Source organism: Balaenoptera borealis (genome assembly GCF_965194805.1).
Source record: "Balaenoptera borealis genome assembly, chromosome: 19".
NCBI lineage: Eukaryota > Metazoa > Chordata > Mammalia > Artiodactyla > Balaenopteridae > Balaenoptera > Balaenoptera borealis.
The window spans coordinates 1,265,712-1,289,988 of NC_138878.1; the positions used below are offsets into that span (position 1 = coordinate 1,265,712).

At 65.3% G+C, this 24,277-nt stretch overlaps 1 protein-coding gene across 6 annotated transcripts in view; it reads right to left on the reverse strand.

Annotated features, from left to right (window-relative positions):
• Positions 1 to 24,277, reverse strand: part of ZFPM1 (zinc finger protein, FOG family member 1) — a 69,746-nt gene that overhangs the window by 14,840 nt on the left and 30,629 nt on the right. For all 6 annotated transcript variants that reach the window (XM_082370086.1, XM_082370082.1, XM_082370085.1 and 3 more), the window contains one exon: positions 2,957 to 3,090. In XM_082370086.1, coding sequence (XP_082226212.1) covers positions 2,957 to 3,090 — 134 coding nt within the window. The remainder of the gene's footprint in view (positions 1 to 2,956; positions 3,091 to 24,277) is intronic.

A 24,277-nucleotide genomic window follows, 5' to 3' on the forward strand; every position in this document is an offset into this window, starting at 1 on the left:
GTGACAGGACGATCAGGGGCGGGAGGTACACAGGGGAGAGAACCGGGGCCCATCAGCTGAGCTCGATAAGGGGCCTGCTGAAATGTTAGCGAAAATATTTAGACAATAAATGAAGTATCGGAAAGGCACGCATATCTTTAAGAAATCAATCATCTTGTACGTGTGTCTGGACACTCGGCGCCAAGGCGGAGATAGCGCCTGCTGGGGAGATAAGGGTTAATCAAGGATTTAATTCTGCAGGAGATAAAGCTGCAGGGAAGAGCAGGCGGCTCCTTCCTCCCTGGGCCCCTCTGCACGAGCCTCAGAGGCCGGCTTCTCTGGCGCGCTCCCTGGATTATCTCTCCGCCTGGAGAGGGTTTCCAACCTCACGCCAAGTCTCCCCAGGCTGACCTGCGCCCTGGGCCCAAGGAGGACAAAACCCCCCGGAGAGGAGGCTGCAGGCGGGAGGGGAGGGCCTGGCGGTGGGGGTGCGGTGGGGATCCCAGGGCTGGTGCGGACATCTCCAGCCCCCCATCCCCGTCCTGCAGGGGTCTCTGTGGTTAGGAAAATAGTGATTTCTCCTCTGCTATTTGGTCCTGGTGACTGGCAAGTTACCTAACCTCTTGGAGCCTCAGTTTCCTCATCTGGGAAATGGGAACAGCAGTACCCGCCTCACGGGGGGTGGAGAAAACGAGGGGCCGAGTATAAGGATGGGCGCACGGCAGTGTGTCGGGAACACGCACCTGTCCATCTTGGAAGGGGTTGACTGTCCCCAAGGAGGGAGCGGAGGAGAGGTGCAGGCCCTGCTCAGGACACACTGAGCTTCCCAGTCCTCAGCCATCCCGCCTCTGTCCCATCACTGCTTACGGCTGTTCTCTGAGAGTTCAGACATGAGAGTCACGGAGCTCCTATTAACTCCCCACAATGGCCTACTCTCTCTCTCAAGAGTCAGCTGCTGCTTGTACACCTCCAGTGACGGGGAGCTCACTGCCTATAGGGACTCCTGTAAATACCACAGCCTCGGTCACACAGTGGAGCCAAAATGTGGCTCCTTCCAAGGGGCTGAAATCCACACTGGAGCTCCCACTGCTGCCTCCCTGCTCGGGGCCACGGGGCAAGAGGGTCATCCCTCCCGCAGGGCTGCTGGCCACGCTGCCTGCCGCGCCACGCCCTGTGGTAAGCGCCACGTGTGGATCACTGCGTTTAACCCGCCCGGCTGCCCCAGGAGGCCGCCACGTCACAGAGGAGCTGCTGCTCTGCCCACCCTCTCCTCTGCGGGGAGGTCGCAGGGTCCGCAGGCTCGGGCCTCAAGGACCCTTCAGGGCTCCCCTGTGTCCCCCCTGAGGTCCCAAAGGCTGAGGAGACAGAAGCTCAGAGAGGTGGGGGCCTGCCTGGGGGCACACGGCAAAATGGCCACAGGGTAGGAGACCCCAGGACCTGGACCCTGTGCCATGGGGATGGCCTGGCCTTGAAAGTGGGGGCCCTCGGTCCTGGGCCGCCTCCCACCCCCTCGCTGAGTGGCCTGGGTGAGCACCGCCCCTCTGAACCTGGCCACTCAGCTGGGACAGGCGGCGTGGGCAGCCCAGGGGCCTCAGCTGAGACGTCTCCAATCTCCCGAGGCCCGGGCCCCAGCTCTGAGGTTCTGAGGCAGCGTGACCCACAGCCCAGGCTTCGCCGCACACGGGAGTCGGTGGGGGCTGTGAGCGGCAGTCCGAGGGCTGCAGCTGGGGGTCCTGCCCACGGCTCTCTACCAGCCCTGCTGCAGGCCAAGTTCCTGGGGCCCTGGTTTCCTTGGCAGAGAGACGGGGGCTCTGCCGGGTTGGAGCTGGTCAGAGCCGTTAAGGCAGCATTTGGCCTCCAGGCGCAGGGCTGGGGGGAAGCCCCCCACACACAGCCCCACCACTGCCACTGAAGGCCCATCAGAGGCCCACGAGGCCCAGCATCACAGGGCACCTGCCAGCAGTGTGTACCCTGGATCCAGCCACACCTGAATGCCACATTAGGAATCAGAAGGGCCCAGGCCATGGCTGTGCCTGCACATTTGGGGCACCTGAGCCTGGGCCTGAGGGGACCAACCCGGGTGCTGCCCGGCCTCCCAGGCAAGCGTCACCATGGCTAGGAGGTGCTTCCTGAACTCTCATCAAGCACAGGCCCCTCCCGGTTCCCACCACGCCGTATGTGCCCATTCCACTGCCCCACACTTACTTGCTTCCCATACATCAACGCCCTTTCTTAACCAAAACGGTATTTTAAAATAAGCATTTGTACCCTTTGCAAGAAAACGCCACACCGACTTGCCATAAACTGAAGGCAGCTCAGCAGTAGCCCTGAGACAAATGACAGCCCAGTGGTCATTAGCACGCGCTAGAGACGCTCAGGCAGCGCCCTCTCCCTGTCACCTGGGGGCCCACAGGCACGGAAACGCAACGAATATCTCACCCTTGGTTGCAGCTGCCCCCAAGTATCCAGAAAACCACCTCGCTTACCACGAGGGGTGGCCCCACCCGTGAAGCCCAGTGCCAGGGCGCAGTCCCTGCCTGCTTCACCAGCCACAGGCCACAGGCCAGGTCCAGTCCCACCACTTCGTTCCTTATTGCTTCCTTCCCTTGAACGCCCTTCTCTTTCTCTGCCTCGCCAACTTCTACTCATTCATTAAGGGCCTGCTGAAAGAACCCCTCCTCTAGGCAGCCCTCCCTGTGTTACCCCGAGGTCCCATAGGCCCTGCATCACCTCCTCCAGGCAGCCCTCAGTGTGTCACCCCAAGGTCCCTAGGCCCCACATCACCTCCTCCAGGCAGCCCTCCCCGTGCTCCCAGGCAGTTAACTCCTCCCTGCTCCATCTCCTGACACGTTTCACGTGGAGTGGCAGTTGCTCCTGCACGAGAGTCTAGCCCGGGCCTGGCTCAGGGGGCTGAAGGGGCCTGTGCCCTGGGCCAGACACTGTCCTGGCCACTGCGGCCGGGGTCAGGGCTCCTTACCGGTTCCGCCTGCCCGGGGGACGAGGTTCTGGTCTGGATGCTCCCGCGGAATGGGCCCCAGGACAGGCCCTCGGCGAGGCTGCACCGAGCCCGCACGCACCTCTGTCCGTCCTGCAGCAGCAGCTCCAGCTCATCTGCGGGGAGAGATGTCAGAGGTGTGAGGAGGTCCGGGTCGCAAGTCCAGTCTATCCTGCGGCACCCACCCCACCAGGAGCAGTTGCGGGGCTGAGGGCAGAGGAGGGAGGGTGGCCCTGGCCCAGGTTACGGGGATGGCGGCTGGTGCCGGGTCCTGGGGGCCAGGCCAGCTCCTGCAGTGAGACCTGTTCTGGGGATGGCAGGCTGCAGAGACAGGACAGCGGGGGGGCCTGCAGCTGCACCTGAGCAGGCGGGCGCACCGCTCGGCGGGACCCTGGCTGCTGCGTTGGGACGCGTGTGCCTTGCACAGCCTAGGACGCACACACGGAGCCGGGTCACCCCTACCGCCTCACGTGGGGGCAGGCACAGAGTGGAGGACGATGACGCCCACGAGACCGCCTCCCGTCCCCTCCACGCGGTCCGCCCAGCCCCTTCCCATCAGCTTGAGCCCCAGCATCCGCAGAGCACGCCTGTGCGGGCAGCTGTGAAATGCTGGGCCTTGGCTCCCGTCTCTGAGACAGGGACCCCGCACCTCCCACCCCTGTGGTTGGGGTGAGGACTGAGCCAGTCAGTCCTCTTAGCACCTCAGCACAGGGCCCGGCGGGGGGAGCCAGGCCAGGAGCCAAGTGTTCCTCCCCTCCCCCACCACTGCCGGCCGAGGCCCTCGGCACAGCCGGACTGCGCTCGGGTAGCGCCAGCACCACTCCCTGCAGGACCCCCGCCTGCCCTCTGGAAAGGTCTGGACCCCACTCCTGCCGAGGCCCTTGGTCGGCGGCTGCCTGTCCGAGCGGCCTGTCACCCGGCTGAGGGCCTAAGGCTCTCGGGCCGCGGCCACCTGTGCTGGGATCAGGGCCAAGCTCCCGGACTCTGCCAGCTTGCGTGGCCCGGGCTGTGGCCGGCCACCGGCAGGAGTCGGTTCCACTGACGTGGACAGCCCGGCCTCTGCCAGGAGCCCCGCCACAGACCTTCTCACGGGGAGGGACCTTGGGGTCGCACAGGGTCTGCAGGTGGGCTCCCAGGTTCAGCCCGGCCTCAGCGCACGACCCACGTGACCTTGTGGGGTGGGCTGGATGGCGGCCCCCGAAAGATACCTCCGCCCGCAACCTGGGAATGTTCCCTTATTTGGAAAAAGGGTATTTGCAGATGTGACTGAGATCGGATCTCAAGGTGAGACCATCGGATTATCCAGTAGGCCCTACAGCCAATGACAAATGTCCTCATAAGAGACACACAGAAAAAAAGAGGCACAGGAAGAAGTCCACTTGAAGACGGGGCGGGCACTGGTGGGTTACAGCTGGGGGGACACTGCATCTGGAGCCCCTGAGGGAACGCAGCCCTGCCCACGCCTTGATTCGGGACTTCTGGCTCCAGAGCTGTGAGAGAGTAGATCTCTGATGTTTCACGGCACCAAGGTTGTGTGAATTTGCCTGGGCCACCCTGGGAGACGCACACCTGGCACGTTACCTGCCATCTCGAGCCTTAGCGTCCCCACAGCCGATGGGATGATGGTGGCCGTGCCCTCAGAGGGCGGTCCCTCCCCAGGCCACACGCCCTCTGCCCAGGAAGGCGGGGCCGCCTTGTGCCTCGGGTGCCACCTGGGCTGCCTGGGCCCACAGAGGCCTCACGTGGCCTGGCCTGGGCCCCGAGCAAGCGCTGCTGCATTGGCCCTGCTTCCTGGATCCCCGATCGGGCGGGCTGTGGCCTTAATGGGCCCGATTATCAGATAACTGCCGGCCTAATGGCACAGATAACGTGTAAATACACCAGGAGGCCAGGCTACAATGTTCTAACTGGGTCCTTGTCTTCCCCAGGGCAGATAAGATGGCAGGGAACCAGGACGGGGCCAGGAGGCGGCGCCCTTTATCGGCCCCACGGTGAGGGGGACAGAGGCCGGCCGTGTCACTCTGCAGCCTGCCCACGAGGGGCCGTGTCCTCTACCCGTGCACCCAGGATGCCAGGGTCCCAGCCAGGGCTCTGCCCATGGCGCCCCCCCTCCCCTGGGCCTGCAGGGTGCCAGCCGGCATGTGGTCACCCGTTCCTGCCCAAATGGCCCTATGACGTCGGCCCTCTCCTGGTCCCCACCCCCCCCCAATACAGATGAGGAAACTGAGGCCCCGAGAGGCCACATAGCTGGCAGTGGGATGCCAGGATCTGAGCCCGGGCTGCTGCTGTCCTGGGTATATCTGGGTCTCTGGTCCCCCGCCCAGCTGGCCCCAGGGCGTGGGTGTGTGGGGAGAGGCTGTCTAAAGGCAGGTTTGCTGGGCACTCACTTGGCCATCCAAATGGTCTGGCCAGCCATCCGACGGGTCTACGCTCTCCTTCTGAGGCTGGCGGGGAGCCCACCGTGGGCTAAGCCGTGTACCACCTGCCCCCTCCCATCCCCCCCTCAGGACGGTGGGGTCAAGGCAGAATCACCCCGCTTCCCAACACCATGGCCGGTGCCCGTCCAGACAGCCAGACCTGCGCTAAGCCTCATGGGGTCGGCCCACACTTGGCCCTCCAGAGCGGGGAGGCCCACTCCCTCTCTGGACTTCAGTTCTGCCGCTGGGGCCACAGACGACAGTGACAGTGACCACGACTCCCTCTGTTGCCGTCACATGTTTTCCTTTCAGTGTCCAGGGCCTGTTCCTGGCTTGTCAGGCCTGGGCCCCCAGTAGCAGACAGTGCCATCCATCTGAGGCCAGCACCCACCTTCCTGGGGGGAGGAGGAGCGGGGAATTCAGTTCAGTCTTCCCCAGTGTGGGCCAAGTCCCACACAGACTAAAGGACGCGGCAGGGTCGGAGGCGGCTGGCCCAGGTCACCCTGTGGGCGAGACGGGGCGGGGTGCAGCCCCAGGCCCCCAGTCTGCCCCTGGCTCGCTGCACCCGTGGGGTCCTGAGGCCCCTTTCTCAGAGCCCTGGCCCTAGCTCATCCCCAGTCCTGGTAGCCCCCCAGAGGAAGGGGCAGAGCCAGTGAGCCCCCGCACCCGCCCACGCTGCACCACAGACAAACTGCCGTGGCCCCTAATCGTGCCCCAGGGCTGGCGGCCCCAGCTCCCAGATAACAGCGTGGCTGGTGCTTCCCGTGGCAGCCACTCCATCTCCTGGGTATCACGCACCACCAGAGGGAGGACGGCTCCTGATAAAGGCGGCCGTTCTGCACAACGGGGCAGAACCCACCACTCAGGGCTTGCTGGGGGATGGTCGAGGCCTGGGAAAGGCAGGGAGGCCAGGGATCTGAGGGCTGTGGGCTGAGGATCGGGCAGTGGTCGCCATTGGAAGCCCCCTCCCTGGTCCAGGGGAGGCCGTCCCTGAGAGGCTGGGCATTAGACAGGGTACCCCATGTGGGTGGGTGCAGGGCCATAGCAGATGCCTGGCTCCATGACGGGAACATGGCTGGATCTCAGCCCCAGCTCATTCAGTGCCCTTGTGCAGTGCACAACCTGTGCAACTGTCCATGGTGGCCCTGGTGACGTTCAGCATCCATCCACTCGGATAACCTATTTCCAGCTCCCAGTTCCTGCCCAACCCCTTGCACAGTCAAGCAGGTGTTAAAGCCCAGTCAGCACCTATCAGAGACCCTCTCCCAACCAGAAATAAAACTGTATCCCAAAGAACCGAGGTCAGGAGAGGCAAGGCCACCTACTCCTCGCAGACTGGGTACCTGGTGAGGGCTCAGTTCAAGGCTGAGAATGAATGAAAGTATGAACGAGTGAGGAAGGGGCTGGGGGCAGGAGATGCTGAGCTCAGGATAGGAGCTGGCTGGGAGAGTGACAGACAGGAAGACACAGCTATTTTTAAACAGCCTCTGAAAGAGCTGGAGGATCTAGACAGTGGTGGCCATGGAAATGGTCAGCTCCCAACCATACTGACAGGAAACTTGGGGCCCAGGGAGGCCCAGGGGTGCTCAAGCCACACTGCGAGCCCGGGCCAGAGGTGGGGCCAGAACCCAGTCTCTGGACTCACAAAACCCCACGTGGGTACCTGGGGCAGAGCTGAGGGAGGCATGGCCTCTGCCCTCAGGGCTCCCAGGAAACATGGGTGGCAGCATCTCCAATGGTGGGCCAGTCAGGGTGGACTTCCAGGTGGAGGTGTCCTCTGCCCTGGTAGCCTCCTGTGACCCATGTCTCTGTTTCCTCCTCCCAGCTCCAGAGTGGGGCACAGAGGACTCCAACTCCGGTGAGGTCCTGGCCGAGTCCTCCCTGACCTCTGTACCATGGCCTCCGTCCCCACAGCTGGACAGCAGGGGTGATGCCATTTGTCCTGGGAACTCCCAGTCCTAACACAATTCCTGGCTTCTGTTTATCGAGCCTTAGTCAAGCGCTTGGCATAATTCACAGGGATTCCTCCCAGCCATGCCGAAGTTATTCCCCCCGGTGTACAGAGGGAGAGACTGAGGCTCAGAGAGGTTAAGCAACTGGCCCAAGGTACACAGCTGGCAGGTAGGATTTGAACCAGAGCCCCAGCAGGCTCACGGCCAGGGCCTTGACACCCTTTTCTGGGTCCTTCTGGTCATAGGCAGGAGGCGACAGAGAAGAGGGCGGGGAGAGGCTGCTGGAGGGGAGGGGAGGGGTGGCAGGCGAGCCCCCGCTCTCCCGTTGCAGGGCTGACTCTCCGTGCTCTGCCCCCACTTTCCCCATCCGCAGCCTGGTCTCCTCTGGAGGTGGGGGCAGGCCCTGCACTGCCTGGGTGGACCTCCCCACGGGGGTCGGGCCATCACTACAGGCACAGCGTTGGGACAAAGACTAATTTATTCTGTCATACAACCCCACACACATTATTTCCAGAGCAAATATGCCGCGCTGGGATTCAACTTCACCCCCAAGCATCTGTGAGGATCCAGACGAGAAAATTCAGCCTTTGCATATTTATGTGATTTAAACACCTGTTTAGGTCTTAAAACCCTTCGATGGCGTCCCGAGGGGCCAGGGAAAGGAGGCAGGGCTGGGCATCGCCGCCCCAGGCCAGGCTTAGGACCCCATCCTGGGATCCCAGCAGCTGGGGTGGCAGCTGGGAGAAATGGGGTCTGCAGTCAACAAGCGGGCTGAGTCCTGCCTCTGCCTGGCTCTCGCTGAGCCTCAGTTCACCTGCTGGGCTGGCGGCTGCAAGAGTCGAGACAGCCTGTCGGTCGGCGCGGCCGGCCCCGCGCTTCCTCTCCCCCGGCGCCCGGGTGTCCCGAGGCCTACGGCCCCGCCAGGGTTGCACGGAGCTGCCCTCAGACTTGGCTCTGCCCCACTCCCTGGAGCCCTTGGCGCCCTCCTTCAATAACACGCAAAACGAGCCGTGAGGAGGTTCTGATCTGCCCGTCCCCTCCCACAGGGGCGGCCCAGAGAGCTCGAGAGACCCGCTCCAGGCTGCGCAAGGGCTGCACTCACCCCACCGGCCCTGAGCTCCTTTCTGACACAATCTAGGGCTCCAACCCGGACCATCTGGCTCTGGGGCCCACCAAGCCCACACCCTAGGCCCCAGGCTCACTGAGCCACGGCCCCGCAGGCGGGCTGGCAGCGGGTAGCCCTGCTGTTTGCAGGAGTGTTGGTGAGCTCAGGGAGGCCTCCTGCGCCCCGCCGGCTGGCCCCTCCTTCCAGGGGCCAGGCTCTGTGCTAATGGCCATTGGCCTCCAGGGTACAAAGGCCAGCCGCCTGGCAGCCCCCGCCCTGGACAGTGGGCTCTGGGATCGGCGTGTGGGCGCCCACCCTGGGGTCACTGCCAGCACCCACTTATCTAATCGGCCTCATCAATCCCGCCCGGCCCCACCCTGCGGCTCCCGGGGGCCAGCTGGCCCTGGCTTTGTCGGGAGTGGCCCTATCTCAGGATCACGCTGTTTGCCTTTGATAAAAGTCACAAAAAAGGGAGAGAAAAAGGAGAGAGGGAGAGAAAACCCCAGGGGTGAGCAGGCCCCGCCCCAGCAGGGTTCTAGAAGTCTCCAAGGGCCTGGGCCCAGAGCAGGGCGGGCTGGGAGGCTGTGGGCCCCGAAGGGTTCCGCCAACTTGGAACCAGGCCCAGAGAGGGCGAGCGCCTCACTCAAGGTCATGCAGCAGACCAGGCAGCGGGGTCAGTGGGGGTCTGCGGGGCGGGGCGAGCCACCTCGCTGTCCCCTTGGCCCGCTTACTCATATGCTGGCTCAGCCCCTCCCACTGCAGACGCAGCTCACCGGGCCCCCCACGGTCCGGAACCGAGGGTGGTGGGACCTGCCCATGGTCACCAGCTCTCGAGTCCAGCCGTTTTCCTGCCCCCAACTTGACCCTCCTGACTGGGTGGCAGCTGAGGCCCTAGGAAGACAGAGAGATAAGGGGACAGGGGGTGGAGGTGGTGTCTGTCCTGCAGCTCTCAGCAGCAGGGCTGTCCCTGCCCTTCTGGGACTGAGATGCCTGGCGGGGGGAGGGAGCGCCTAAGTAACCCAGCTGCCAGGGGATGAGGCCTGACCCCCGTCATCCCCGAGGCTCCAGGACCTGGGTCAGTACCAGGGCATGTCCCTTCCTGCCCGTGCCTTCCTCTTGCGTGAAGTGAAGTGGGGAATGAGGGTGCCCACCTCCCAGGCCGTTGCAAGGTCACATGACACAACAGGTGCAGGGCCGAAGGGCAGGGCCCGGCAGGGTGGGTGCTCAGTGACCACGGGAAGCTGGCAGGGGTCCGGCTGGGCTAAGCTGCAGTCCCTGCACGACCCTGACCAGGCTCTCAGCCCCTCTGGGCCTGGGGGGACCCATCCCCCAAACAGACGACACCAGTGCCCGCCCTCAGCGGTGACGGGGCTTCCTGCAGCCCAGGTGCGGCGCCGCGCGACCACCGTCCTCGCCTCCACGGCAAGTGCCGCGGCAGCGGGACACAGCTGCAGCCACCAGCAGCCGCCCGCCTGGGTGCCCCGGCCCCGGTACGCTGTGGGGTCCGCTGCCCATGGCGGGGCAGAGCCCTAATCACGTGGATACACCGAACAGGGCCCCCGGGCAGGCGCAGGAGACCACCTCCTGGGTGGTATGAGAGGCGCGAGCCCGACCACGCGGGGGGCGCACCACCGAGGCTGTGGGGGCCCGTCTGGACACTCAAGGCCCGGGGCTGCCCACCCTCCCTTCTGCTCCGTGGTCACGGAGCCTCTGGGCTGGGAGGGGAGGGCTCGCCTGCGTGGATGCCCAGGCCCTGCTCGCGTGTGACCCCCCGTGACCCGGCGGGAGGGGGCGCACGGGGCCTGGGGAGAGACGGCCTGCTCGCGTGTGACCCCCCGTTGACCCGGCGAGAGGGGGCGCACGGGGCCTGAGGAGAGACGGCCTGCTCGCGTGTGACCCCCCGTGACCCGGCGGGAGGGGGCGCACGGGGCCTGGGGAGAGACGGCCAGCAGACAGCAAATTCCCATCAGCTCCCCGGAACTCCCCCACTTCTGGGCCCCGCCCTGTTGGCCCGTTCCCGATTCCTGTTTATAGATGGGGCAACAAGGCCCCGAGGAGGGGGGGCTGGGGACAGGCGAGGAGGGAGAGCTGGGCCCTGGGGCATGGGGAGGGCTGTGGGACTGTGCACGGTGGGCAGCCAGATGCCCGCAGGAGGCCCGCACATCCGCTGTAGCTGTGCGGCTTCTCCCATCTGGGCTGGTTTCCCAGGCCCAGGCCCAGGCCATGGCGAGACTCCCACCCTGGCTGCTGACAGGCTTTTCTCTGAGCTGTCCCGCCTTTCAGGGCAGGAAGAAGGCAGACAGGCCCACGCAGCCTGGGGCTCCAGGACCAGGAGACCCAGGGCCATGGGGCACCGGCCTGTCCCCTGGATCAGGCCACACCTGAATGCCACATCAGGAAACAAAAAGGGGCGGAGCTTGATCCTAACCCTGGGTGTCACCAGCGACCACGGCGCCTTTGGAAAGACTCAGGCTCCCACCTGTGACTCATGGGGACAAAGTGTCAAGGGGACATGCTTAAAAAAGCTTGGGGTAAAAATGGGTGCGGTCCGTTTCCTCTGCTCTCTTCCAGTTGAGGAAAGCAATTGGAGAGGTCAAGGGATTGTCTGAGGTCACACGGCCAGCAAGTAGCACAGGAGAGTGAAGCCCAGATCCCTCTGACCCCAAAGCCACGACCCCAGTGCAGGCGGTGTGCCCTCACTCACAGCAAATCTGGCACATCCAGGGGCCGGACGCTCCGGACCCCAAGCACAATCCCGTGCCCATGTCACAGGTGGCAGCAACGGGGCTAAGCGGGGCAGGAAACACTCCCGACGCCAGCCCTGCACACAGGCCCGGCCCCAGCACGCCGGCCCCGAGGCAGGCAGTACAGCCTAGATGGAAGGAACAAGCTGACGTGCGCCCTCCAGGGAAGACGGGCCGAGGGAGCCTGGGGCGCACATGAGCGCTGGCTCAGGAGCAAAGCCACTTGAGCTGCTGATCCTCCAAGCGCTCTCCGGGGCTGGGTGAGGGTTTCCACCAGCCTGGGCGTCCCCACAGAGCCCCTCGGAGGGCCTGGACCCTCGCAGGAGGGACCGGAATTGGGAGAGGAAGCTGGAGGGGCCGGGGAGCTGTGAGCTGAGGGCACACATGAAAACGGGGACTGGCCGTTGCAGGTTAAATACCAGATGTCACGTATGGCCTGGGATCTCTGGCCTCGTGGGGGGAAGCGGACACCATGGCCGAGCCAGGCTCTGGTTCCCGCAGGGCCACGACCTGCTGGAGCCCAGCGCCGGCTGCCGCCCTCGGACGGTGAACGCTTCTCCCAGCCTCCCAGCCCCATCTCCCGGCTGAGATGCCACCCCAGCCCGCGCCCGTCCTGCGGCCAAGCTCCCCGCATCACTGTTGTGTTGTTTATGTTACTGAGGGCCCGGCTCTGGAGCTGTGACCGTGACCAAGATGGATGGATGCCCATTTCCCTGACGGTGAACGTTAGAGGAGAGGACGCTCCTGGGAACTGCCCCCAGTGGCCCCTGGGCGTCCCTGGTCCTACCGCCGCCTGGGGAAGCCTGCCGCCTCTCCGCTGGCCCTGGTGCCCTCTGCCGGCACCCAGCCCCCCGCGTGCCGGGCCGGGCAGCCTGTGCACAGCCTGAGCCTCCCTGGACGGGGAGGCCTTCTCATTCCAGCCCAGAGGTTTTCAAAGGGCTTCGAGCCCAGAACGTCCTTCCTAAGAAGTTGCCCACAGACCCTGCACTCACAGTGGCCGGTGGCAGGGGCTGGCCTGGAGAGGGTTCCGGAGCTCAGACCCGAGAGCGCCTCTCAAGGCCCTCCCGCGGGGGGGGACACCTGTCCCCACACCTGCTGCCTGCCAGCCTCCCCTCTCTTGCCAGGCTCTGCCCGGTGGCTGCGTCACGCGGGGCAGCCCGAGCGTGGGGTGGAGCCGGCAGGCAGGCGAGGTTCCCGGAGCTGACGGCAGAGGGGGCTGGCAGGGCGGCACTGCGGCCGGTCCAACGTGGGCCAATGGGCGCCAGGCACGGTGCCTGCCACAGGGCTGGGGAGGGCCCCCCGGGGGCACGCACTGGCTGGGGACCTGTGTTCCCGAGTCCCCTCACGCGTGCACTGGGGGCGACGCCATCGGCTGCCGGCCCCTCCCCACCTCCGCCGGCTTGCTGTGCCCTGAGCTGCTACCACGTCCAGCACCATGGAGTCCACGTGTGTATTTTACTGACTCCCAGTCTCTCCGCTAGAATGTCAGCCCCTTGGGCCAGGGTCACGTCAGCTGGCTGTGTCCTAAAAGCTCCTGGGCCCAGTGGACCCCCGCGAGCACCTGAGTCTGGAGGACAGCGGCCAGAGGCGGCACTGGGGCTGGACGCCCGGGCCCTGCTGACGAGCCACAGGCCTGGGAGAAGGGGCATCTGGTCCTGCTGGGCCGGGCGGGGGGCGGGCGGGGGCAGTCCTCCTCCTCTCTGCTCTCACCTCCCCTGACCCCGGGATGCACAGAGGCCCAGAGCCTCACCTCGGGCTCCAGCTTCCCATCTGCAAAGAGGTGGCATGGGGGGTGGGCGAGGAGGAGGACATGCCGCCCCCTGGGCCTGGAGTCCACTGTGGATCGGCCCCACCAGACAGCTGGGTAACGGCCGGGTGGGGCGGGTGGCCCCCAGGTTCTGGAGCCCTGGCCCTGCCCACCCCGTCTCCGCCCCCGCCAGCTGGTGCCGTGAACTTCTCCTCCTATCGCTGGGACATCGCTGGGGATTATTGATTTTTTGACACAGAACAACAGCCTGTCTTTATCGGGCTGAACCCTGGCCCCAGCTAATGGTGGAGCTGGGACCGCCTGGGGATAGCCAGCAGCGCAGCATGGGGCCCAGCCCCACACCAGGCTTCTGACGGCCCCTTCACCATCCCCACCCGGGTCAGAGCCTTGCCCCCCGTCCCACGGAGCCTGAGCACCACGGCTCCCCGGGCGCCTCAAAATGGGAGGCCTTGAGGTCTCTCCAGCCTGCTCAAAAAGCTTAAAAAACAAAAAGCGCCCTGGGTCTCTGGGCCTTAACCTTCCCACCTGTGAAGTGGGCGGAGGGCCCCACCAGCCCCTGGCCCTGGCCCTTTGGGTCTTGGGAGACCCTGCGGACTGAGAACAGGGATGGGTGGGGGCCCCTGGCTCTCCCCAGCCCAGCCTGGTCCTGGAGGGTGGGCTGGAAGCAGGACCGGTGAGATAAGGTAAAGAAAACACCTCCTGTGCAAGTAGCTTATCAGGCTCCTATCAGCCTGGGCCTCCCGGACCCTGCCCTGTTTTTCCAGGAGCCAACGCCACCGAGGGCCCTTCCTTCCGGTCAGCCTCCAGCTCACCGCCTCTCAGCGGGCCGGCCGGCCCACCCTGCTCCCTGTGTCCCCGGGCCCCACCCTCCCGTCCCTCGGAGCCCTGTCTCTCTGCTGCGAATGGGCAGGAGGGGTGGGCATGTGGGCAAGCGAGGGTCTGGGCGGAGGCCAGGTGGTCAAGGGGGTAAAGGGAGGGTGCCCCGCCCTGCCACTGCCAGGACCTCGGTGCTGCCCCCAGCCTCGGGCCAGTCTCGTCCTACCCCAGCCTGACAGGCGCCCACCCCCACCCGAGGGGCAGCGGCGGGCACTGAGGTTGGCCAACACCATCGAGAATGTCCTGACACTGCACCACCCCGCAGGACCAGCCCTTTAGGGAATAAGAAGCTCCTTCCAGAGAAGGTGACAGGCCCTGAACTCCTGTGGATCCTTTATGAGCACCCTGGCTGCTCCGCCCACAAAGGAGGCTGAGCCCGGGGAGGGCTATGTCTTGCCCAAGGTGCCACGGCTCTAACTGGCGCACTGGGCCCCAGGGCCCCTGAGGATGACCAGCATGAGGCCAGTCCCCGGGAACTGCTAAAGCCCCTCTCGTAAGCCGTGCGCGCTCACTGCACCGTGTGGAACCAGCAGACACCTGCTCTCAGGGCACTGATGACTCAGTCCTCAAATCACCACGTGCCCTAATGGGTGGTTATTCTCCCCCTTCACAGACGAGGAGACCGAGGGTCAGAGGGGACCTGGCCACACAGTGCGATGGGGTGACTGAGTTCAAGCCCAGGCCCCCGACCCCTGTCCAGTGCTCTGTCCTTCTTCCTGCCCCTTCAGGGGCAGACAGGGAGGAATAATGCTTGGGCAGGGGCCTGGAAACAGGAGGCTTAGAGGACAGAGCGGGCCCAGGCTGGTCCCCACCCCAGACACAGCTCCCTCCCGCCCAGGAACCCCCAGGGCTCCCCCACTGGGCCCTCGATCGAGCACTGTGCCGCCACAGCCAGGCTCCACCGGGGTCTCTGCCTCGAGAGCCGGTGCTCTCTCTCACCCGCCAAGGTGACTGCTCCTGCCCTCTGAGACCCAGCAAGGTCCCGGGCCTTCAGGGGCCGGGGTGGCAGAATTTTGGCTGAATTAGCAAGGGCCGAGGAACCAGGGAAGGTGGGTGGGCGGCGGTGGGGCTGCACCAACGTCAGCCCCAGATCTGGGTGTTCGTGGGAAGACGCACGCACGGGCAAAGCAGCACGGGTATCTGCGTGCAATTTGCTTCTTTGAGAATCATTTCTCCCCTTTCTTGGAGAAATTGTGCCGACCGGAGCAGAAATAAGAAAATAAATGGCTTGCTATCTTCCACATGGCTGCAATGACTATCCTCCCCAGCCTATGCCTGTCCGCGCTGAGATTAGTTTTCGGGGGTAAATTCCTAGAAGCCGAACTGCTGAGTCAAGGCAGGGGCATCTCAGCACCCTGAGGGGCTCGGGCAGCCTGGGGCTGGGGCAGTTCCAGCCTGAGCACCTGGACGTGCGTGAGCGCTCGCGGGGCTGGGGGTGGACGGCCTGGTGCCCCCTGCACCCAGCAGCTCCCAGCCCCACAGAGACCACGGGTGGACCTGGGACAGCCGGATGGATGCCAGGGCCATCTGCCCGAGGGACGGGGGCTGGGGCGTGCTGTGGGGGGATGGGGCTGAGGACGGGTGGCCACAGAGGCTCTGCCTGCAGGGGGAGGGGGTGGCCAAGGAGGCAGGACCCCTCCCCCCCAACACACAATAAGCCCCCGATAGCATCGCTCATTTCAGGCCCCGCTCGCCCCTTTCGGGCAGGATATGACCAGCCCTCAAGCCGATGGCGGCCCCTTTGTCCCATCTCCAGGGACCGATCTTATCGGCTGCATCCACCGCCGCCGTAATGGAAACATGCGGTGAGGAAATAAGAAGTTACGTGCGGAGATAGAGGCCTAATAACAAATAAATAAATAAATGAGGAGCCCAGCGCCGCATGGGGTGGGGGCTCAGGGGACAGCGTCAGATCAGGGGCCGGCCCGGGCGGCTCCCATCCTGGGTCTGGGAGACACTCTCAGCTCGCCCAGCCTCGGTCTCCTCACCTGTCAGGTGGGCCCGGCAGAGCCGCCCGCGCCCTGGGCTGCGGGGTGATCCCGTGACAGACGGAGCCCAACACCCGGGCGGTGGGCCCCGGACCCCGATACGCCCCAGCTGGGGCTGCGGGACCCCGCGCGTGCTTGGAGGGGGCCGCCGCGTCGCACACGCTGCCACCCCCCCTCCCCCCGCTGCCCTGCCCGTCCGCCCCCGCGGTTCCTCCAGACAGCCTGAATGTCCTGTCCCCGTCCCACAGAAGAGCAGCCCGAGCCCAGAGAGGGGCGCCGTGGCCCCTAGGACCCCAGAGGCAGAGGTGACAGCTAGAAGCCAGGTCTGCCCCGGCGCCAGTGGCGGGGGCCCTGCCAGCCCGGAGAAGCGGGACGGTAACAGTGCTGGTGACGGTAACGGGCAAGGGTGACCGTACTGGCCCCAGTAACCGTGACCGCACAAGCCCTGCGGACAGCACCAGCAGCAGTGCCCGCCCTGGTCCCGGGAAGAGAACCCGCCCGCACTAGCAACGGCACCGACAAAGGCGACAGAGCAGAGTGGCCGTGACCACCTGCCGTGAAGGCCAGCCTGTCATCCCAGGTCCCCCCACGTGTGCGTCCGTGGGCTCTCTACCAGGGAGGCAATGGTAGGCAGGGGAGCTGACGTGCCCCAGGCCGCACGGCCGGGCCACGGTGAGTCTGAGCTTGGGCCCAGGAGGACGACTGGGAAGGAAACTTCCAGAAGGGGCAGCCATCTCCAGAGACTCCCAGGTGGGGCTGGGCAGACCTGCACCCCCTGATGTCTGGGAGGCCCTGGTGGGGCAAAGGCGGACGCTCAGACGCCCAGCCTGGGGGGGCGGCCGGGGCAGGAAGCCGGTGGAGGGCGGAGGAGGAAGCCGGCTCGATTAGCGCCCACGGCCGCAGATAGCCACTCCCGGAAGGCGGTGAGGTCAGCGGGCAGCGCAGGGCAGGAGGCCAGGCATCGGCCCCCAGCCGCCGCCAGGACAGTGGGGACCCGGGCCGCGCTCTCCGCAGGGCCGCCCGCTCCCGCTCAGCCTCGGCCGGCGGAGTCCAGGCCCGCCGAGGGGGGCCCGGGAGAAGCCCGTGGGGCTGGGCCGGGAGGCGGGGCTGTGGGCTCCAGCCCTGCTCAGTCGCCCCGAACCTCTCTGGGCTTCAGTGCTCACATCTGAAATGCGGTGAGCACAGCACCGGCTGCCACATTTCCGTCTCAGCCTCTTCACGGGTCCCGTGTCCACCCTTGAGCCCCTACAGTCCACTCACCACGTAGCCAGCAGCCCTCCCGCTGCCCCCAGGTCACCCCCCATGGTCTCGCCACCGGGCCTTTGCGCTGGCCGTGCAGGCAGTTTTCGCAGGTGTCCGCGGGGCTGGCGCCCCCGCCCGCTGAGCTCTCGGCGCAAATCCCCGCGGGTGAGGGGCTCGCCACCCCCTGCGCTTCTCAGTGCTTAGCCTCCGTGCCCCTGCTGACCATTCTCTGCTTGGGCCGCGGCTCCAGGAGGGCAGCGGCTGGCTGCATCCCCAGGGTCTATGACAGGGACCGGCGCACAGTAGGTGCTCAGTAAATGAAAACGCAAGTGAGCGAGCAGACGGGCTCCCCGTCAGGGGAGTCTGGCGGGATGGCGGGTGAGTCTCGCTACAGGGCGGCCCGCTGACCACCTGCCCCCCTCATGGGTCCCGGCCCCCACCTGACCCCGAGGCCCAGGCCGTTGTCAGGGGCGGAGGCTGAAGTCAGAACGGGGCCGAAGGATGGCTGCCCACTGGCCGGGCTGATGGTGCCGGGCGGTCAGCGCCTCCAGCGTGAAGAACTGCTGACCAGAGCGAGGGCACCGCCCAGGGCTGAGAGGTCAGCAGCCCGACCACGGGGGGGCCGTGGCCTCAGCATCCCCTCAGGGTAGAGGGAGCGGAGGCCCCTCTGCTCAGGGCCTTTCTGGGGTGCCGTGTGTGGCCTGGTGCCCGGGCCCCTGGTGCCCACTGGGCAGCGCGGGGCATGGCATCCGTGCAGGCCAGGCCAGCCGCGAAGGAGAGGCCGCGGGCTCTCGGTCCCCACCTCGGCCCCGGCCTGGGAGCTCTGCCCCAAAGGGCCCTGCTCGGAGAGGTGGGCAGCTCTGAGCTTTGGTGGTGGATGCTGGCCAGGGGTTTGGGCCCCTACCCTGGCCTGGGGACTGATGCTCTGGGGAGGGGCTGGAGAGGGTGTCATGGAAGAGCTCAGGGCCCGGGGGACAGCGGGCAGCCGAGGTATCCGTCGGTCACCCTCGGCCCACGCTGGCCAAAGCCTGTAACCCCCGAACCCACTTCCAAGACAACCACCTACAGAATGGGACCCTCCCCTCTCTGCGCCCACCTCCTCCCTCCTCACCCCTGCGTGCGCCCAGACCCAGCTGGGCCCACCCTGGCCTCAGGGCTCCCGCCTTTGCTGTGCCCTCCGCCTGGTACACTGTCCCCAGGCGGCGGCTGATTCCCCTCCCTCTTCTGGTCTTTGCCCAAACGTGGCTCAGGACACCCTACTCAGAACTGCCCCTTCCTCTATTCCGAGCCTCCCCTCCTCGGACATGGGACATTTTGACTTCTTTATTATTTAGTCTCCGTCTCCCTGATGAGAACAGCAGCTCTCTGGAGGCCTGGACTCTGCTGGCACCGGGCAGGCGCTTAAAACGCAAGTGTTTATCGAGTGAATAAACGACCTCCTTCTCTTGCCCGCTCCTGGGCTGGACACCCCACACTCCTTTGTCTCAACGGCCCGTGTTACCACACAACACACCTGCCACTTCTGCCAGCACCTGGTAGGTGCTCAGTAAACACCTGGGAAGGAAGGCCGACTGCGGGCACACACAACCCCTCCTTAGGGCCCCCCCAGCTCCTGGAGTCTTGGTCTGCTCAGCTGTCGGGGTGGGGTGTCAGGACGGGCGGAGGGCCCACTGCGGGTTTTCAGGGAACGTGGCCCTCGGGGGACATCTGGGCTGGACCCCCTTCCCTGGGATACCGAGGAGAGGTGGCTCCTGACACAGCTGCTGGGTCTGGCCTCTGGAGCTGACCCCAGGCTGAACCCTGCCATCCACCATCGCCCCCTCCTGTGCCCCTCACCGCCCCCGCCCGCTAATCTAAGATAAATAGGCCTATCGGGCCGCAATGCCAGGCCCGGTGATAACACAAAATAGCTGAAATGATTTTTCCCACCCACACATGCTGAGCTGGCGGGAGGGGACGCGCGGCCAAGCCGTATCGGCCCATCTCCCCAGCTGTCCATCAGGACAGGCCGTCCTGCCTCAGCTGCCCGCCCACTGCCCGATAACAAACCTTGAGGTTTGCATAGAAACTCCAGGCGGCGAGATTAGTCAACCGAGCGCAGCCCAGATAGCCAGCCCATCGCCCTTGCTCACGTTCCCGGCGTGAGGATTCCCAGCCTCCAGCAGGCCCTCGGAACCCCGGCGCGGGGGTGGGAGTGGGGGGTGGAGCGGGCCCAGTCCCCAGGCAGGAAACGACACAGATGCATCCTCTGGCCCCTCCCACCAGCTGCCCCCCTCCCCGTACTCCCGGAGTTGCTCGCCCACTAACCCACTCTCCGCACGGCAGCTGACCGAACGTCCCACTTAACACCCCACCCCCCATTTTACAGCCAAGAAAACGGAGGTGTCTCCCTATGGTCTATGGCGTTGAGCCCAAACCCTGACCCATTTGTGCCCTGTCCCATCTCTCCTCAGCCCTGTTCCAGCCTCTAATGCTCCAGCCACGCCCATGCCGTCCAAACCTCAGGGTCTTTGCACGTGCCAGCTCCTTGCCTGAACACCCTTGGCCCACTCCAATTTATCCTTGGGGGTGGGGAGGCCCACCTATGGTGCTGTCCTGGCCCGACCACCTGGCTGTCCCCTCTGCTGACGTGCAGTGAGTGGGGACATGGCCAGCCTTCCCATCTCTGCCTCTAGGGCCTGGGATGAAGCTGAAGGCAAAAAAAGGTGACACCTAGGGCTTCCCTGGTGGTGCACTGGTTAAGAATCCGCCGGCCAATGCAGGGGACACGGGTTCGAGCCCTGGTCTGGGAAGATCCCACATGCTGTGGAGCAACTAAGCCCGTGCGCCGCAACTACTGAGCCTGCGCTCTAGAGCCCGTGAGCCACAACCACTGAGACCGCGTGCTACAACTACTGAAGCCCACGCGCCTAGAGCCCGTGCTCCACAACAAGAGAAGCCACCGCAATGAGAAGCCCACACACCGCAATGAAGAGTAGCCCCCACTCGCCGCAACTAGAGAACGCCCGCGTGCAGCAACGAAGACCCAACACAGCCAAAAATAAATAAATAAAATAAATAAATAAAATTAAAAAAAAAAAAAGGTGACACCTGATGTTCAGTCAGTTGAAATTTGTTCTGTAAACAGTGGTCACCAGGAAAGAGTTCCAGGCCCTGAGACACTTACAGGTGAAGGGGACCCCGGTCCTGGGGCTCTGATCACACAGCCAGGTCACAGGACTGGCCACCCCCTTCTTTCTTGGACCCGTGGAGCCCAGGCCACTTGACTAGCCCCCAGAGCTGGTGGGGAGCCCCTGTGGGCCCCCTGGGTTCATCACCTTGTTCCCCAGCTATGCACGGCACCCCCAGGGGACAGCCCTGAACTCAGGATGTCTGAACCACGTCGCCTCCCAGGCAAGCTGTCAGAGGACTGGATGGACACGTGCTCATTCTCACCTCCCCTGTGCGGGACACAGTGTGGGGGGTGGGGAGGGCAGAGGAGTGACACCTGCTTGGTCCACCCCAGGCAAGTCCCTGGGTGGAGGGGACCCCCCACGAGGTCTGGCTGCAGAGGAGGCTCCCGGACCCCTGGGGCCCCAAACCCAGGCCCAGCGCCCACTCACTGCCCTCCCTCCGTTTTCTCATGACCCGGCCAGGAGCCTGAGGTCATGGTGACTGCCACTGGACAGAGGCTCCGAAGGGGGTCATGAGGTAGGTGACAGGCTCAGGACCCCACAGTCGGAAGGGACCCTCAGGGCTCTCCGCCCTTGTGGGGGCTGCCTGTCTGCCCGACCCTCTGCTTTTTCTGGATGTTAAGTGTGGAGACAGAGGGGGCAGCGGGTCACTGGGGGCCGCGCACCCTGATGGGCAGAGGGCACCGGGGACCACAGAGCTAAGGCAGTGGCAGCTACCCTCCCAGATGTGCTTTGGGGATTTCAGATTATAGCTCTCAGCCATCTGCATATCAGAATTTTAAACAGCCAGCCCCTCGAGCGAACAAGGTCATTTCAAAGATAAAAATACCCAGCTCTCTGGGTCCCTGCTGCCCAACCCCTCTCCCTTCACACTCCAGCCAGCGGCTCAAGGGAAGATGAGGGCAGGGCCAGGCAGGGCAGCCCCCTGCCCACAGCGGGCTGTAACTGTCCCCCACAGACCCTCAGCCGGGGGTGGGTCCCCTGCTCTGCTCTCATCCACTTTCCCCTGAGGCAACCCCAAGGGACCCCCCCATCTCCCTCGGGACCAGACCCCCCGCCCACCTGGCACCCTGCTCAGTCCCCCGGGAGCCTGGTGTGGGCTGTGCCTCTGCCTGGCACTCTCCGCTCCCACGTCCACGCGGACCTCCTGGCCTCAGCGCCTTCGTGCCCTCAGGCCCCTCCGGGTCACCTTTCTGTCTAGGACCCCTGCCTTCCCACCCAGACCACGGTTGGCTCGCTGGTGGCGTCTGAGCTCCATGAGGACGCAGGACGCCCCGGCCTCTCACGAGTCAGCAGGCGTTTACCCTGCACCACGCAGCGTGGCCTCTGCTGCCCCCGCGGCTCAGAGGAGGGAGGTGACATCCCCGAGGCCAAGCGGTCTCAGACCCAGCCTGGATCCCGGCTTCCTGACGGTCAGTGGGGACCCCTGGGCCGAGGTGCCCATCACCAGTAGGGGCACGAGAGGCGGCTCCCCCCTTCCCTGCTCCGTGGCCACGTGCTCGGCTGGCCGAGGGGTTGCGGTGCCGTTCTGCTCGACAGCGGAATTCTGGTCTCAGAGAGCAGCTTCTCTCTGGAACCTGCCTACACGTCCCCTCCCCTACCCAGAGGCACCCGGGCCACCAGGGCGAGATGACAGCACTGAGTGGGGAGCTGCTCTGCCCTGCGTCCCATTTGTACAGATGAGGAAACTGAGGCCCAGAGAGGTCAAGTAACCAGCCCACAGTCGCTCAGCAAAGCTGGACCCCGGCCCAGGCAGGCAGGAAGGCTCCGGCCTCTCAGCACTGCTGGGGTGGGGGTGGTCCCCCCTTGAAGCAGCCACACTTGAGAACTAGCTGCCGGCAGCTAGTGACCTGATGACGGTCACAACGTCCGAAAGTGAACAGGACACTCTGACCACATCCCAGCCTGGGTCTGGAGCTCTGGGGTCGCCGGGTCACAGGTGGGAGGAGGGAGCTAGCGTGGGGACACTAACAAGGCCAGGAGAGAACAGGCCCCTTGCATACCTGCACTCTCGTGTGTACAAAGCCCTCAAGGGTCCAGGACCTCGCTGTGTCTGCAGCGCGTGTCGAGAGCCCCCTGGGAGGACGGGGCTGGGAGGCCTCCCTCCTGCCTGGTGCCATGTACTATCTCCTGGGGGTCTCTGTGGCCACCTGCTCGGGGCCTTGACTGCTGCAGGCAGGGCGGCCGCGCTGCACCCACCATGCAGCTGGAGAGAGGCACTGAGACCCAGCCTCTCTGCCTGGCTGACGTCACCTGCCCTTGGGACCCTGCAGTCTCAGCACCCTCCCTGGGCGATGGGTCTGACCCACAAGCCAAGTCTTGGTCAGCAGACAGTGGCCAGAAAGGCGAGATGGGGGCGACCACCTGCATGGGCCGCACCAGGTGTGTGCGAGCCCCAGCCTCCAGGGCCCACCCTCACGCAGCTCACGTGGGAAACCGAGGCTTGGGGCCCGGTCACTCCTCAAAGCCAGACAGCACAGGGTGCGCTGTGGTCCAGACCAGCTCGCCATCCCAGAGGGAAAGGCGGGGGTGCCCCCAGGCACAAGCCGGGTCCCCAGGGCTGCACTTTTCCCCACGGGGGACGGGGCAGGAGGGGCAACTGGAGATCTAAAGACAGACTCAGATGGCGGGGTGGGGGGAGACACGAAGGGGCGGGGCTCAGAGGGACAGCGAGGGGAGAGGGGCCGGGGAAGCTCGCAGGGCACCGGGACTTGCAGCGAAGGCCCCGCTGGACACCTCTGTCCCCTGGCCGGTCCCTGGGCTGGGCACTGCCCTTGGGGACAGTGGCCCAGGCAAGCCTGCCACCCTATCGCCAGCACGGCGGCCCCTGTGAGATAAGAGCCCACGGGGCCTCTCTGGCTTCCCGGCCGGGCGATAAGCGTGGCCTGTTCAGGGTCTGATAGGGGGCGGCCACCACGGCGGTTGGCCGGAGGCCGCTTATCGGCCCATCGCTGCCCACTGCACAGAAATTCCTATCTGTGGGGGCCGATAGGGAGCCCCCCAGCCCCCGAGGATGCAAATAGCGCAGGAAGCTCCCGGGTGCACCCACCCAAGCCATGGCCCCCACGGCCACCCCGGGGCCAGGTTCCAATCTCCAGGGGCCTCTGCCTTCCCGTCTGTAAAACGGGGATGGTGATACTAAGTCCGCAGGGTGGGCGGGGACCGACCGGAGGACAGCTGAGGCTGGCGTCTACACACTTGCTGCCCGAGCTCCGGAGCCAGGCGGTGGGTCTGCATCCTGGCTGTGCCACTTCCCTGGTGGTGATGTAGACAGGCCCCTTAGTTGCTCTGTGCCTGGATCTCTCCATAAAGGGGAGGGTCGCCTCACCCCTGCCTCGAGGGGCTGGTGTGAGGACCGCCTCGCACATTCCGCCCCATGGTCACCCTGTCCAGCAGCTGCTCTCTCAGGCCCCCGCCTGCCCAGTGGCCGATCAGGGCCCACAGGCACCCAGGCGGTCCCTGGAATGTGCGAGCCATGGGCCGAGGCAGTGCTGAACCAGCGTCTCTGGGTGCTTCGTTGGTACCCTGTCCTAGAGCTGGGGAAACTGAGGCGGCAGAGGGGTCTGACCGCGGGCCCCAGCCCCACAGCACTGTCCCGTGTGCGTGGAACGGCCCAGCCCCGGCAGGTGGGTATCTGGCTCAGCTGTGCCCGACCGGGCTGTGAGGGCCTCGTACACACATGACCTGCCCCTGGCCAGGTGCTCCTTGTGAGGAGAGGACATCCCTGCCAGGGCCCTTGGGGCCCCTCCCGTGCCTGTCACTGAGTCACTGAAGTGGGGTGGGGGGCGGCCGAGTCCATCCAGAAGGGCAGCGGTGTCCCTGTGCTAAGCCCCATCCCATCATGGGGCAGCAGAGGGGACCCCCCCCCCCCAGCCTGTCTGACCCAGGATGCTCCACTCCCAGGCAGCACCATGGCCCATCCAGGTGGGAGACGCTGGCAGTAGACTGTTTCCCTGTGGTCCGGGGTCACCATCTAAGTTGTGCCCACCAGGCCCACCAGGCCCATCCCTCCCTCTCTGGGCCTCAGACACCTACCTA